Source organism: Aptenodytes patagonicus, chromosome 7 (assembly GCF_965638725.1).
Source record: "Aptenodytes patagonicus chromosome 7, bAptPat1.pri.cur, whole genome shotgun sequence".
Taxonomy (NCBI): Eukaryota; Metazoa; Chordata; class Aves; order Sphenisciformes; family Spheniscidae; genus Aptenodytes; species Aptenodytes patagonicus.
In genome coordinates, this window is record NC_134955.1 from 37,214,284 (window position 1) to 37,231,119 (window position 16,836).

The 16,836-nt window shown below is 37.9% G+C and overlaps 1 protein-coding gene across 3 annotated transcripts in view; it reads left to right on the forward strand.

The window, feature by feature from the left end:
- Nucleotides 1-16,836, forward strand: part of FMN1 (formin 1) — a 209,397-nt gene that overhangs the window by 46,850 nt on the left and 145,711 nt on the right. Inside the window, exons 3-4 of one of the 3 annotated variants that reach the window (XM_076344909.1) lie at nucleotides 3,238-3,413; nucleotides 15,096-15,213. In XM_076344909.1, the coding sequence (XP_076201024.1) occupies nucleotides 3,238-3,413; nucleotides 15,096-15,213 (294 nt within the window). Of the gene's footprint in view, nucleotides 1-3,237; nucleotides 3,414-11,534; nucleotides 13,026-15,095; nucleotides 15,214-16,836 lie in introns of those variants that run through there. The other 2 variants (XM_076344910.1, XM_076344911.1) reach the window with 2 other exon arrangements.

The window sequence follows — 16,836 nt, forward strand, 5'->3', positions numbered from 1 at the left end:
TTTTTCCCCAAGTTCTTTTTCCAAGACAGCTGGGAAAGTACAAAGAGGCTTTCTTACAGAGACTGCCCAGAGAAAACATACTATGGCCCATAGAAACTGTAGAACTATGGATTCCACAATGGTAACTTAATAGAAATGTATTACATGTTATCTAATACGCCTGTTTGCTAATTTAAGAGATTGTGTTTAAGAGACTTTGTATGACAAGAATGTGTCATTTGTACAAAAAAGACAGGTGTAATTACCTTATAGTTATGTAGGTTCAGCATAGGACTAGAGGGTTTAAGAGATCCTGGATGTAGTATTTATTCTCACAGTCTGACGATATGACCATGTCTGTATCCCTGAGGTTTCAGCGCCTCATTTGTCTTACCTGTAAATTTGACAAGATAAAAAAGTTGTTTACTTACACTCACAAAGTCCGTGTGGTAAAAATTGCTAAGGAAGCATTAAGTACTCAGTCTTCCTGCATTTACTTTGCTCAGTCTTCCATTCCCTTGGGACAATAGATGGCAGCAAATCTGTATTTGGGCAGTCTTCTTTCTACAGGCAGTGTTCATAGGAGGCACTGCCTAATTGCTATAAACTGTAAAACCTGGAAGACAGTTTGAATAGCAATTGGACTCTCTTGGAAGCCTTTTTTTCAGAGGGAAAAAAAAATAGATGTTGTCAAGTCAGTTAAGTTGGCTAAAGGATAAGCATATGCATTTAAAAACTTCCTAAATTTAGCCTATGATTGAGTGGATATATACATGTGTTTGCATATACATGCATAAAATATATATGAGCTTTTTTTAAACATACACAGATAGTTTAAAACATTAATTATAAATTTATGTAGCAAATAAACTTAATTCAACCACAGCCTCTGAAATTATAAAAGCAATTAAATTTCCCCTTGGTGGATTACAGTGGGTTGCCAATTTTAAAAAAAAAAAAAAATGTTTCCCGGATAAGTGTAAGTAGCAGTGAAATCCATCTGTTGGAGCTGACAGAATGGTGAACTTAAGGGAGAAATATGTCCAAGTATTTAAGAATTTGCTTTAAATAGAATAGCTAGAGAGATGGTTAAAGTTCATATTCCTTTCATATTCCACTGTCTGCTGAGGCAGATGGGTCCCTTAGCATAGAAGTGGTCGTATGCTAACGGTGCGTACAGGTGAGTACTGGTTCAGGGAAGAACGGGGTCATCAGCTAGCAGGGTAAACCCACAGATAACAGAACATTAAGTAATAATTGGAATAGAGGGTGGAGAATAGAGGCTTGGTAACAGACTTGGGAGCAGTCCGCCAACAGCAAAAATACCATAAATTGATATGATGGTGCATAAAATTAAATTTGGACAAAAACTGAATCTCTGCAGCTGAGGGAGGTACTCATTTTTCTAGTAGCCCAGAAAGCATTTGGCAGGGCTGACCGTTCTTAGCTGTGCCACAGTTAATTATGGGAAATACCAGCTGCTGCAAGAAGGAATTCTGAATGTGGCCTCTTGCTACAGCTCTGTATCACTTATGAATCAAAGAAAATTGCTAGAGTAACCGCATTATGGGTAAAATTCACTGCCACATAGGAGTTTTCTCTTTAGCAGTAGCTGACCTAGAATAGACATCTCGAAACAGAGGGGACATAGATAAAAATAATTGATTCAAACTGACTGCAGAATGCAACTGTAGTCAAGCTTTGAAGTATTGGAGGTAATGCTGAGCGGGGTGGGCAGCCAGTGAACAGGTAATTACAAAACCAAAATGAATTCCCAAAGAGCATTGCATTAAAAATGGTAGTATTTCCTTTTTTTTTACTATGTTTATTTGCATTTTAATGCTGTTTTAATGCTACATTGTTTTATGGAAGCATGTATGGTTTTTATAGGTTATATGACAAGATTCCAATTTTTTTGCAATGTAAAGTCAGTAGATACCCACAAAAACTGTAGCATTGGTATGTGACAGAAATCAGGAGAAAGGCTAAAAGCTGACATGATAGGTTTGCTAGCATGATACAAATAATGTCCGATTACCTTAAAAATGGTGATTTTTACTTTTTCCTCTCCAGTCACCTGGAACTTTCTTTATATTTTGCACATGTTATAATCATGTAAAGTAGAGTGGCCAGAGGTAACTGAGCTGATTGTATGGAGTAATAGAGATGAGGTCAAAATTCAGCTGGTGCATTTTATTCAGTTTATTATACTACAAAGCATAATATTTGTATTTCTGTAAGTTTTCTAAATATCAGAATGATTTACATAATGACATAATGGCCAACAAGAAAAATAGTTTGTCAAATGTGTAAAAATATACAGAAAAGCAATGATTCAGGAAGTCAGAAAGCAAGTCTCTCTTTAGATACCTGATCTTAAAGATGGCACATCTGGACTTGAGTATGTCCTAAAATACAGTCTTGTGTTTTAATATCTTGATACAGTCTCATATTATATGCAGTGCATAATTTCAAGAAGTGTAAGGTGTGTGTAATACTCTTTTTGCAGAAATGTTGTCTTTTGGTAGGATCTCATTTTGAGATTTTGTGTGAATAAGAAGAAAGATGGGTTTATTCACACAATTATAACTGGTACTTTGGTTCGTTGGCCATTTTACCAAGTAGTTTACTTTACTATGCTTATTGATACAGTGTGGCACCTGAATTATTTGGAGCTATAAGCTTTCAGAAAGTTTGAAAATCAGCCTATATTTAAGCAAAAGGGCTTACAGATTCCAATCCTAGTGCCTCTTTTTTAATGTAGTCTTTTAAAATTAGGGAAAATGCAAAAAATTAAAAATAAATTACAAAATTGTAAGTGCAGTTGCTTGTATAATGCTAAGCTACCATATGTAGCAGCCAGGAATTGTGCTAGTGTCTGAATTTTCCACTAGAATGTTCCAAGCTGGATGTGTCTGTATATATGAAAGAGAGTATATATCCTAGGGAATGTAAAAAGAGGTATATATATCCTGTATCATGTCAGACATAATTTAAGTACAAAAACTTTTTCTGGGTAAAAACAAAGTATGTACCCCATTTATGCCATTCTGTTTTGTTTTAAACAAACAGGAGAACTGTAAGTGCATGTGTTGGTAGTGTGTACCAGAATTTCAAAAAGATGTAGAACTTTCTATATGCAGGGATTATGTGCAGATGCATGCAATTATTTTATTTTATTTTATTTTAATTTAATTTATTTTATTTCATTTCATTTCATTTCATTTCATTTCATGTCACTTCACTTCGGCATTCCAGCAGAGTCTGCTTTAAAGGATGACTTCACTGAACGGCTGACTAATTTGGATGTGGCAAACAGAGATGAAGATACCTGGGTTTTGGATTGCAGATTGGGGCACTCAAACCCGTTTGCTCATTCAAGTGAGAAAGAGAAGATCAACAGAAATGTGTTGCACTTGAGCCTGGAACTGAATGTGAGTAGGACTCTATTCATGCTATATTGGGTTTCAACAAGCATTTATTATATACAGTTACATTTCTGGTATGCATTTATTTCTGGTATGCATTTATTTATTTCTGGTATGTCTAAAACCATGTTCCAAAATATCTGACAAACTGCAAAGTTTTGGATGGGATACAGTTTTCCAGATGGTTTGTGAGTCCATATGCCTATGTGCAGCTAAGCCTGAGAGCAATACATACAAAAAAATTTTAAAATTACATAAATAGATTAAGATACATGATGTGTCATTTCTAAAATTATGATGGGTGTTTAGTTTAAATTAGTTGTTTTCCTGGAAATGGATTGCAGAAGCTAGCAACTAGCTGACGACAAGGATAAGAAGAGGTACCAGGAAGATTCAAGTCAGCAAGCAGTGTGTGTGCACGTGTGTGAGTGTGTGCACCCGTGCACACATGCGTGAGTGTGTGCGCGTGCACGCGCACAGCCCAGGACTGCTGGGAGCCATGTTGTTGCTCCTCAGAGTTTTGGAACAGCTGAACTGGCACTGGAGTCAGACTGGCCATGAATTTGACAGTAAAAGTTTCTAAACTTCCTGGGCTATAAGACTGAAGCTTCAAATGGCAACCTGAGTTAATCACAATGTGAGACACTTGCTCAACATGGCCCAGCCTAATCTAGCTGGAAATACTCATATGCTCCCGGGATGAGCAGTAACCAGCCTACAGATAGACATGTTTTGGCAGTAGTTTTCAAATTGGATGGAGAAGGGAACAGAATGTAGTAGAAGAGGAAAGAAACATGGAAAGGATAGAATGGTTGGAAGAAAATGCTTTAAAGACTAGACTACATAATACAGTTTGTGCAAAGAAACACTAACACAAATTTGTGTAACAGTGACATCTATTGGTAGAAATACCAGAATTGACTTAGAAGTACATTTAAAATGCTTTTAACAGTGCTTACACTCACCGTTGCTATTCTCTTGAGCTTGTTATAAAATTGATTTCTTGTCCTAAACTCCTTTTCCTAAAATAATTCATTAGAATGTTGTTGTAGTACTGTGAAGGTACAAGTTTATCCTCGTAATAATATGTTGAGATGAAAACAAATAACTGGACTGAAAAGAACTGTGATGTAGTTGTTATCACTGCTATAAATATATATTACAACAGGAAGAATCCAGTCCATGAGGATACTTTGTCTGCATTTACAAAGTCCTTGTATAGAGCAGGGAGTTCCAAATTAAAAGCCATTTAAGAACAATAATTTGCGTAAAATAAGAGACATCTGAGATTAGTAAGCAGTTTGTTTCAATTTCTCTTACTCTTTTTTAGGCAGCATTTTCTGTCTAAAAATCTAATTAACTGCATTATGAAAAAGGGAATGATTTCAGTTTCTTGTAGTTAACAAGGAAGAATATTTATTCCACTATTTCTGAGAGATTCAGGACAAAAGACTCAATTTCTATAAAAAAGGGGTGCTCAGCATGGGCTGATGGGCTGTTAGTGACCTACCACGATACTTTATCCTGCAGCTCACTCTCTGTGACTCTCTCTCTTGAAAGTCTTTCAGAACAGAACTCTGGGCTGAATTACTTGCAGAGCCCTTGCATCTCAAAGACTATTTTTCTGCTCCAAGATGAGTCCCTGTCCAGCAGTGTGACAAGGGATTGGAGGAGGAGCTGCCAAAAGAATGGTAGTGAGAAGGCTGCTGCTGGTGCTGCCATCAGAATCCGTTGGGACTGCAGCACTGCTATAAGCAGAATATAAGAAAGATAATGGCCAAAAATAGGCTGCATGACTTGCTCTGGTGACAGCAATCCATTCCCAGATATTGTCTTCCCTGTGCACTCCTCAGACCGGACAGCAAGGCAACTGTGGTCAAAAAAAGTACCTGTGTCTGAAAAGCAACTCTGAAACAAAGATAATGTTTCCAGGAAATAGCAACTGAAATGGACCAATTTATTTACTCACAGTCACACTACATCCAGTCATGTGATCTATGGCCCTTTCCTGCTGTTGGAAGAAAAAGTTTAGCCTGACCGATCAAAAAGTTAGGCACTACTGTTTTAAAATGCAATTATATTCATAATAGTGACAATGTGAAAAACAAAGCTTCTTATTGAATAGTTCAGCTTTCTATGGATTAGTAGCATCCTTATGTAAACGTATAATATATTTGTATATGTATATATAGCGAGATGTACTAGTGTTTGCTTATGTTACTGAAGAGATGTTTCTGTGTTTTTATTAGTTGAAGGAGGCAGATAAAGTAGATGAGGGAGAGAGTGAATGAATTCTGCTCTGACAGGAATTTCAAATGCAAAATCTGTATCAGAAACCTGAAAAAAAGTCTTGCATTAGATTTTAAATCTTAGTTGGAGCATGCTGCGTTCTCATTCACAATCCAGCATAGAGAAGATACAGAGATATGGAAGATAATGAAACAAAATAGAAATGGAACTCCACCCTATTCTTTATACAGCATTTCATCTCAGATAAAAAAGCACATAAATAAGGTGTGAAAATGCAGCTAAAATAAGTATTAATAGCTAGTAATTACTTAAGAAATCCAGTAAATTATTTGATGTGATTATGTGGATTTTATTTTATAAAGTTTTTTGTTTAATCTTTAAACTATTATATCATACTGTAGATGGGGAGCAAAAGGCCTGTTGAAATGAAAAGGTGAAAAGACAGCAACCTAGAAAAGGAAAGCACAAAGGGAAAAGATTAAAAATTCATCTCCATTCTTTGTTACACTAAGTGCCGGCCTTTGTGCCTTAATGCACAAAGATCTTACTCAGCTTACTTACACAGTTTACAATGATCTTCTGTTCCCTGTCTTTGTTACTTGTATGTCTGCTCGTTTTAACCAGGAGATCAGCCAATACATCTCTTCTACAAGTTCTGCCTCAGAACTACCATTGTTTTTTCATATGATGGGCTCTACAGGCTAACTGTTCCATACATTTATTGATACAATGTGCACTCCTTCAAAATAGTAAACTGACTTTCTTAATGTGCTTTCTGGTTTTATAACCATATAACTATTACGATCTTTTTTCAAATTCTCTAAAGTAGTCCATATCTCAATGCCAAGCAGAATTTTGATGAAGACATTAAAAACCACATTGCATTTCTACAGCCCCCTACACCAAATGTGTCTGGTGTCTGCTCATTCTGTTAACATATAATACTGAACTTTGATAAGAATTATCATATCTATGTTTCTGTTGCTACGTCTAAACTTAATTACTTACATTTAAAGCAAAGATGTTGGTGATACCCAGATCCTCAAACCTGGGGAAAATTACTCACATAATGGTCTATAGTGAGGTAACAAGGCTGAGAATAACGATGAAAATCCAGGATTTATAGGTTTCCTTCCATTTTCTCTGCCTTTTCTATTTTAGAGCATTTAAAGAGTTAAAATACTAAGTGTAAAACGAGATAAACAGCAGGACAGACAGACGGGAGAGCAGAAGAATGTTAAGATCATTATCAGTCAGCACAGTAAGCATGGTGCTGGGGACAGGGCAGAGGGCAGGACTGACTGTGTCAGCTGAGCTTTAGATCAGTTCAAACCGCCTGAGCCACAACCACAGCCTGCTGCTTCACGTGGCTCTTCTGAAGCCTGACACAATCGTGTATATTTGATTCTGTGAATATTTGCAAGAAATTATGCAAAGTTTTCTTGGTTTAAGGCTCTTTATGTTGAAAAAACAGTAGAAAGTTTGTTTTCTATATAGTTTAGCCACTTGGCTGTTTTGTAGAATGTGTCTTCGTGACCTGTTCATGTTTCTCTAGTTTGCTATTACAGTAATCTGAAAAGGCAATCTGAATAGATATGGGGTCAGGAAGCCCTGAGCTCTGCCATATGAGTGATAGAAATTAGATTATTTTGGCTTGTTGTGTGTTTTCTTCAAAGCCAGTTTTAAAGCCTACTTCAGGAGAGCTCTTAGACACCTCAAGAATAGAACTGGAGTGAGTTGTAGGTGTGACTTCTGTCTGTGATGAAATGTAGGTCAGAAAGGGTGTGGATTATTAAATATGCTTTAAACTGTAAGGAATGATTGTCCTTTTGTATAATTAGTGTGTTGACTGCCCTGAAAGTTGCTATGACAGGTTTTAGGGGCTTTTCTGAGGCACCAGAGAGTTGTCAGTTTTATTAAGTAAAGAGACTCGTAACATTATCATAACTGATCTTTTCTAGAGATTTCGAAGTTGTTGCTTCCTTCAGATGCAGTATTACAGCCTGTTCAAGAGACTTTCCTTATGAGATAGATCCACCCAACATTAAAACACTTCTGCCAACAAACTGGCTCCGTCTCATTTGCACATCACAATATGATGATCTCCTTCTTGTGTAAAAATATTAAGGGCACATATCAATGTATGTATTTTACCCAGAAACACTCTATTGGGCAAGTACCAATGTGTATTTGATTATCAGTTATCCAGTCCCTCAACAGGGGACTGTTCACTGGGACAATCATCAGACTGTGAGAAACAAGTCCTTACAAAAGCGTCATTTGAGGCTGGGGGTTTATGGACTGCGTGGTGAATTTGAGAGACTGGCTGGCTTCCAGTTTTTGATCATTTCTCCAGGGGTGGATACAGAGAGGAGTTCCTTTGTTCAACCTAATAATCAAAAAGCTTGAAAGTTTCTTCTCACTTCCTAGAGTTCATTATCAAGAGAAGAGGTGCATATAAAGCAGTATCATTTTCTGCAGGCTTGTGAGATTACCTCTGGTTTTATAAGGTATATTTCTACTTCTGGAGCTTTAATTATTCAGTGTTCAAGTCTGGGTTTTCTAGCATCTCAATACATTGCATAACTTTGGCCTGACACTCAAAGCACTGTCCTTTTCACTACTAATTTGATCATTGTCTCATAAATTTTGTTGGGTTGTTGTTTAGATGTAAAGTATGGTTTTTCTGCTTTTAAGTCCACTTTTAAACTAAACTTTTCATAACTACTATTAAAATCTTAAATAGATAGTGGCTATTTTCAGTAACCTATGTACAATACTCGTAGGACTGTTACAGCTTGGTGACCTGTAGTGGTTTAACCCCAGCTGGCAACTGAGCACCACACAGCTGCTCGCTTACTGCCCCTTGGTGGGATGGGGGAGAGAATCGGAAGAGTAAAAGTGAGAAAACTCATGGGTTGAGATAAAGACAGTTTAACAGGTAAAGCAAAAGCCGCACACACAAGCAAAGCAAAACAAGGAATTCATTCACTACTTCCCATCGGCAGGCAAGTGTTCAGCCATCTCCAGGAAAGCAGGGCTCCATCACGCATAACGGTTACCTGGGAAGACAAACGCCATCTCTCTGAATGTCCCCTGCTTCCTTCTTCTTCCCCCAGCTTTGTATGCTGAGCATGACGTCATATGGTGTGGAATATCCCTTTGGTCAGTTGGGGTCAGCTGTCCTGGCTGTGTCCTCTCCCAACTTCTTGTGCCCCCCCAGCCTCCTCGCTGGTGGGGTGGTGTGAGGAGCAGAAAAGGCCTTGACTCTGTGTAAGCACTGCTCAGCAGTAACTAAAACTTCTCAGTATCATCAACAGTGTTTTCAGCACAAATCCAAAACATAGCCTCATTGTAGCTACTCTGAAGAAAATTAACTCTATCCCAGCCAAAACCAGCACATGACCCTAGATTATTGCAGAGAACTTTTATTCTGTGTGGATTGTCATTAATATAAACAGATAAATAAATATTTTGGCATAATCTGAATAAGTATGGTTAGTTTAAAAGGTACCATGAAGTTGTTCATATAGGTATACTTTTTGTTAGTGACCAATGAAACTGTTCTTCAAAAATATTATTTAATGTTTATCCATCATAAGTTAACTAAACCCCAAACAAATAGTACATACATAAATAAGCAAGAAATTATCAGGACAATGAACAATTAGTCCTGTGGTTGAACATAGAAATAGATGTAAATTTAAATGTAGAAAACTTTGGTTCAATAGGGTCACCTTGCCCCAGTTATTTTGTCATAAAATGAAATTTATAATTGCTGTAGATTTGTCTTCAAGAAATCTTGTCTTAGGGGAAGTAACCAGTGCTGAGGTAGCTGCCTTCCACTTGTCTTATTAACCCTGGGATTATAAGAGTAGGTTGGCACAGGGAGTGATAAAGACTCTGTGTCTCTTTCCTTATGTAGAGCTTCCTTTTGTGATATTAATCTATATTAAGCCTAGAAAACCAGGGGAGCCATGACCTGTCAGTCGTTTCTGTCCTTGGCACCTGATGATTAAGCATAGCGGAGAAGCAAGTCCGGAGCTTGCTACAGGAAATGGCAGGCAGTAAGGCAGAAGACATTGTTCTATGTTAAATCACAGATAAAGATGGGAATGATTCCAGTGCCCTTTGTCTATAGGTGTGCATGCAACCCTGTAATTGAAAAGGTGTCTGCAACCTTCATCTAAGCCCTTAATATTACAATCTGATTTTTGGGAAACTTTCTTCCTGTAGTAGATACTAATGACTTTTGTTGTTGACTTTACAATCTTTTATAGTATATTGAAAACGTAAAACATGCTTTTTCTACGGTCTACATTTTTAAACATTAAACCAGAAGTTAAATGTGTTGGGATACTTTGTTGTCACATGTTGTCTGTAATATTCAGCTTTTCAGTAAATGTTTTTCAGTAATTTGACACAGTGGTGTGATCTGTTGCTGATTTCCCTGTGAAGGACAGCTTTCCCATGTTGCTTGTTTAAGATTACTCATCACAGCTAAATGACTGACTATAGAATGACCCTCTAACTTGGGTGCAAAAAGAAGAACAGTATCTTTGAATTTCTAAGGTACCAATGTGGAAATTTGACTAAACAAACTTCTTACAGGCCAGGGAATAAAAAGAATATAAATTCCTGCAGATTTGCAGTCTCTGTAGTCCAAAAAATAAGAAAAGGAACAGAAGTTGAAGACTTTTGACTGGAGCCTGACCTAAATATTACTACTTTCTGAATATCAAAGGTGTTTAAAAGTATTTTGTACTTTCTTTATATGTGTTATGAAAAAAATATATATTATCCCTGACAGCTTCTGTTAATACTGAGTTATACAGTCCTGAAGATTTCCTTCAAGTGTTTTTGCCAGTATTAACTAAAACAAATCTCACACATATAGCATTACCATGGCGATATATATAGATGGAAATTATCAAAAAATATGTCAGCAGAGATTGTTCTGGTTTGAAATCATCCAAGCTTGGGTGCAGTGCAGATGGACAGCCTGCCTGATTTCTAAACAGTTAACTTGGCATTCCTGAGCGCTGGCTGTTTACCCTGCCCACCCAAACAGCACCTACTCACTGGGTGTGGCAAAAGCCTTTGAAAAGTACCTGTGTACAGTTCACAGAAATAGCTGTGCAGAGTTAGGACAGTAGTAATATGAAACCCGTCTTGTTGGTTTTTGTTCATGGCCCTGGAGGCTGAAATCTGCATTCCAGATGAAACCTGCAGCAAATCGGAAGAGGGCGTCTTTTTTTTTCTGCTTTCTTCAACTTCAAGGGCGCTCACCCGAGTTTGCTCTGGCCGTCCGGGAACTGGGGACTCTGCACAGGCTCCGGGCGGTGGCACTGGAAGCTTCAGATTTGTTACTTCGGGTTTCCATTTGACATTTTTTGGTGATTATGGATTTACAAAAGAAGATCTTTATCAAAGTGGAGAGACTATGCAAAAGAATGTCAGGAATTTTCTGCTGAAAACCACTCACAGCTCATGTACTGGGATAAGGAAGTAGCAAACTACAAATGCGCCCAGTTCTGTTCAGGAGGCTTGTTCATACAGCCTTTTTAGCACGTAGAAGTTGTGTGCAGCCAGTAGGATTGCAGGAGTCCCAGCAGTAACCATTGGTCGAATTTTCAACCGAGATTAGTGCGCTGGCATATTTGCTGTGACAAAAAGCCCTTTGTGTAAAGGAACAAGTTACCGACACTGCTGAGAACTTTTTTTACGGTGGGTCTTTTTGCTGCTCCTGAAGCAGAGTTTGGAGACCAGACGGACACTTTGGCCGCCGGCTGCAGCGCTGGAACTGGAAGGAGGGGCAGGGTGACCTGGGGGAGGCTGGCTGCCTTCGCAGGGCAGGGGAGCGCTGCCTGTTGCAGTGCCTGTGGTGAGTTCAGTCTGCTGTCTGAATGCACGTAGTGAATATTTGTTTAGCAGTTAGTAGCACTGCTAGAAGCAAACCTATTCTGTACTTCACGCAACATGGAAGAAGAAAATGCGGTGCCTGATTGTAGGGAGCTTCCAGACCTGGAGAATACAGCAGAAAATGAACCTGATCTTTTCACTACATTTTCTGTGAAAACACTTTTTGGATTTACGACTTTTGAATCTACAGCTTCCAAAAAAGAAACAGTGCTTAAAGCATTTCAACGTTTGCACACCAATATAAATACTTGTGCTCACACCTGGCATGAGAGGAATGATAATGATTGTAATAACGACTCAGAAAATCAGCACGGCATGAATAGTACCAGTGGGCAAGCTGACCCAATGTCTGGCAGGCAAACTGACCTGGAACTGGAGTTAGCTGAGCAAAATGAATTACTTCTTCACCATTTAAGGTTTGTACAGACTTCTTTGTCTGAATCTGACAATGATGACAAGGATGCTATTCTCGTACAAGGTACTTTGGTTCATACAACAAGTGATACAGAATCGGACACAGAGAGTAAGGACCTAGACACCGATGAAAACAATACAAGCGAATCTGGGCTAAATAATGCTGCTTTGTCTCCTGAGGCTTTGGACGATAACAATCAAAACAAGGAAGAGTCAGAATCAGAAGGGCACAGCAACAGTGATGACACTATGGATACAGATGACATTGAGTTACACCCACCAATTTCTAAGTGGCTCCCAAAACAGCTGGATGGTATTCTGGAGCATGACTCCAATGGAAAAGACAAAATGTTAATGGATGAGCAGTTCAGTCGCTTGCTTGCTACAGGGGAATGCCCTCAAGAACTTCCAGATGAAGAACAAAGACCTTCAGCTGATAATACATCACTCCAAAAACCAGCACTGGCTGAAAAAACTTTCCAGCTGCCCGCTTTCTTTAGTGGACTACGTGTGAGGAAAAAGGGACTAACCACAGAGGATGGGGAAATTGTTACAGAAATTAAACCAAGGGAGAATGATTTAGCTCTGCTTAAATTACGACAGCCTGTTAAGAAATCCAGTATTACATCAGGTTCGACCACTAAAAAAAAATCAGCTGAACCTAAAGCAAGTCCTACTTTCCTGGAACAACTCTCGCACTTGTTAAACATAGACGTCTCCAAGAATGAAGATAGAATCGAGGACTCTGGGGAGGGATCTGGGGAGACTGAGGATTGTGATGAACCTCAAGAGAAAAAAGCCTCTGGCAAAACAGAACCACGATTTCCCTCTGAGGAAATAAAATCAAGCCCTGCTGAATCTGCACTGGACGTCTTTAAAGCTTTATTCACACGGCCTCCCAAAAAAGAAACAACTGCAGATACTTCAGAGCTGGAAGCCATAAAACGCAAAATGAGAAATGAAAAAGAGTCCTTGAAAGCTGTATTTGAAAGGTCAAAATCAAAACCTGGAGATGGACCATCAGACAAATCTGTAGGTTGAATTACTTTTTCTTCCTAAGATCTGGAAGTAGTTGGATAAAAAATAATTTCTTGTTTAAAAATGATTGGTGGGGACTTAAGGTCAAAATGTCAGAATTGTCCTCTTCTTTTGGCAATCTCAAATTTTGGATTCCCAACTGAAGAAATCTTGGGGCTAATTTGTCAAAATTCTTGATCTTCTGCAGTTGTAGCAGAATTCAGTGAGAAGTGGTGATAGTCACAGTCTTTCTATTAGAAGTAAGAACTTAAAAATCAGTTTCTGATTTTAAAAGATCACTACAAAACAGTTGCCCATATTAAGTATGGCTTTAAATCAGTTTGGTTCTGCAAATATTTACTGTAGTATTATTTAATAGTTTCTCATTCTCACTCTCTTTCATTAAGTTTTTTATTTTTAAAAGTAATATTTCACTTTACCTGTAGGAATAATTCAATGATAAGAGCTGATACAAGAAGTTATGGATGATTTTCAACTCAGTTTGTCCAAGACATAGAATTTAAAGTAATTTTTTTCTTATTTACATGCATATATCTGGCTTTGCAAATATTGATAAGCATTTAACCTTATCTGAGTATAACTTAGTGATTCCAATTAGACGACTCAAGTTATGGATTAATATAAGCATTTGTACAGTTAATATTCTTAGGCATATGGAGATTTAATTAGTATATTTTTAAGAAATGAAAAAGAATCTATGCTAAGTTTTCATAGAACCATAATGATAAATGAATTTGAGTGTGATTTGAACTCTTTAATTAAGTGAGTAAAGTTCCTCCAACCCAGAATTCTTACAGCTACATCTTTGGCAGATATAATCAGCCCAGAAGATTGTTCTTGTTGGCTAAAGGGGGAGTTACCTGAATGATTAAATTTGCAGGATTGGACCCTAAACCTGAAGCTACTTAAGTTAATTTGCTGTGTTGGTTGTATTCTCTTTCAAATTTTTATTCTGACATAAAATTAAAAACTTTTTAAAAATCTTGACTGACACCTGGGTGGACCGATAATACCAGTTCATAGTAAATTACACATGGGGAGGAGAAAATAGTTACTCGTTGGCCGTGGCATGTACAGCAATTGTAGTCTGTGTGTGCCCTTCCCATTCCTGGCTTGCGTCTTCCTCCTTACACCATTCCCTGTGCTGTGCTGGCGTAAGCGTTTGTGTAGCTCACAGCAAACCTATTTGGGAAGCTGTCATCACATATGGTGAAGGAGGAAGCACAGCAGTCAGCAGGAGTGGCTTTTATAAATGTTTGCTTAATGTCCGGTCTAGTACAAATGTACATTTTCTCAGGGCAAAGCCAGAGTAAAAGGGCCTTGCCTTTCCTTTTTCCTTGCTCGTGTGGGCCATTTATGGGGCCACTTTCATATAGGGTTTTGCTGTTGCTGCAGTTGTGTCTATGCAATTACATGTAGTGGCATGTTGTAAATCAGATTACAGAAATGTTAGAGATGTAAAAAAAAAAAACAAAATGTAAATCTCTCAAAGAATGCTTGTTTAGTGGGGTTTTTTTCCCCATTTAAAGGGTTATTTTAACATTCCAGTTGACAGTGCAGTTCCATTAACAGCTGCAGCAGCACTTTGATGTGGCAGTATTACGTGGTATGTGGACTGAGCAAGCTGCTGGGGGTGGGGCAGGAATTTCATAAACTAGCTCTGCTTCCAGAAAATTATATTGTCAAATGATGTCTTAGGTGAATCCCACTAATGTTTACTTGTAAGAGGAGCACGGATGGGTCTTTACACACAGAAAAAAAGAAACAGAAAAAAACCCTAGTGACCACCCTTATGGTTCACCAAAGGATAGACTGCTTTCCACGCTGATGTGAACAGTTTCAACAAATCATTGTATGTCACATGCATTATGTTATTTTCCTCCTCAAATTATTTTTCTACACTGATTTCTTTGTATCCCTTCCAACCAACTGAGCACTGTTTCAATCAGTAGAATGAGGCAGATAACCATTCTGGAGTACACATGTAGAGCTGAGCATGGCGGTTGCTGTTTTGGAATCAGTTGGTACTGCAGACTTTAATTTTTTCTTGCGTAATTTTAACAGCCTGACCTGAGTCCCTCAGAGCAAGATGACAAGACTCCGGGGAGACTCCAGACTGTCTGGCCACCACCAAAAGCAAAGCACGAAGAAGTAAAAGTAGGATTAAAGTACACAGAAGCAGGTAAAACAAAGAGGTGAAGCATTTGCAGAAATTAGTTTCTGACCTTTTTAATGTTGTTTAATACAGTGATGGTGATAAGTCACAGTATTTTCTTACCTGGAAAAACAGACCTTATGTTTTGGATGTGTTGTTTACTGCTACTTGTTAAGCATCTGATTTTTAAACATAAATGGCTAAATCTGTGTCAAAATCTAAATGCTTGCCTGTACAAATTCATGAGGAAAGAAGTGGGGTTTTTTGATAAGTTAGGTTATCCATTTCTAATGGGATTCTGTTCAAATGAGAAACAGAATAGTGAACAAATAGAAACCTGACTGCCTTTTCCATTGCCTTAGAATGCAGGGGGCAGTGACCTGCCGAACTGTAGTCTGGCTGCAGATTTTCTCCAGGTAGTGTCCAGAATAAAAGTAGTGAATACCATTATTGCAACTTGTGTATAAACAGAGGAATATTCATATCCGCTCAGATCACTTTTATAGCTAACCGTATATGTTGTCCTATACAAATGTATGAGACAGTATGTCTGAAGCGCAATGCTAACTAGTTATCAGATAAGCTTTCCACAGAAAAATGTTATTTAGATAAATACTTGCATAACATATTTACAAGGGGAAAAGTGTTATTGTAGCCACCGCAACTCTGTTTCAAATTTGTGTTCTTAAATATAAAACACAAAGTCCTTGTTACTCAGAAATTAGTCACAAACTGTGGAATTGTCTGAAATATTGAAATGAAAGGCAATAGACATCTGTTCTTCATGTACCTGGAGATTTTAGAAAATACCACCTAAAAAGGATTAAGTGGAATTAAAAAACAAGCTCTTATATTACCTTGCTGTGAGAAATTGTACAGGGTAATGCTGTATGGTTCTTTCCAATTCCAGTGGATATCCATTTGGCCTTGTATATGAGAAAGAGAAAATAGGAGTAGTGGATCTACTGCTTTGTATTGTTTAGTATATTACTTCTTTCTCCCTCTTTCCTCAGTTTTCTCTGCCTTAATCTTCCTTTTTTGTAAAGTGGGCATGATACTGGAAGTGTAGAAGTTGCTGGAAGATTCAGAAAACTTTGTTTTGACAGGAACAACATGGTTCTAATATAGACAGAATTGAATTTACAGTGCATCTGATCGGTCTGAGGTGTGGGAGTCTATCACTAGATAACCAGGAGAGGTATTCAGCTGTTGACAAGGCGTGCTACAGGCTCTTTCTGTTACTCTTAGGTTCTTATTATAGGCTATATGCTTGCCATATTTAATTTTATCCAAATAAATATTTTTTCTCCTAATGACTGTAATCATCTGTGGCAAAAACATATGCTGAAATAAAGAAAGGAAAGGAAGCTGAATTAACAAAAGCTCCAGATTCTACTAGTTGTAGAGAAATTAGGTCATGCTTTCCTGAAATTTGAATAGGAAGGACAGACTGGCTTAGAGCCCGTGTAAATTGTTACTCTTTTGTTACTGTGATATTTTGGGTGGCAGTGTCATCACAATGCTGATGGTTAGTTTGCGAAGTCAAATTTTTATACAGACCAGATTCTGCAGTTCATTAGTCACTCCAGTGTCTGGCAGAGAGAAGGATTTGAATGAAAACAAACTGCTGGTGATTCTGCTAGGATGAGA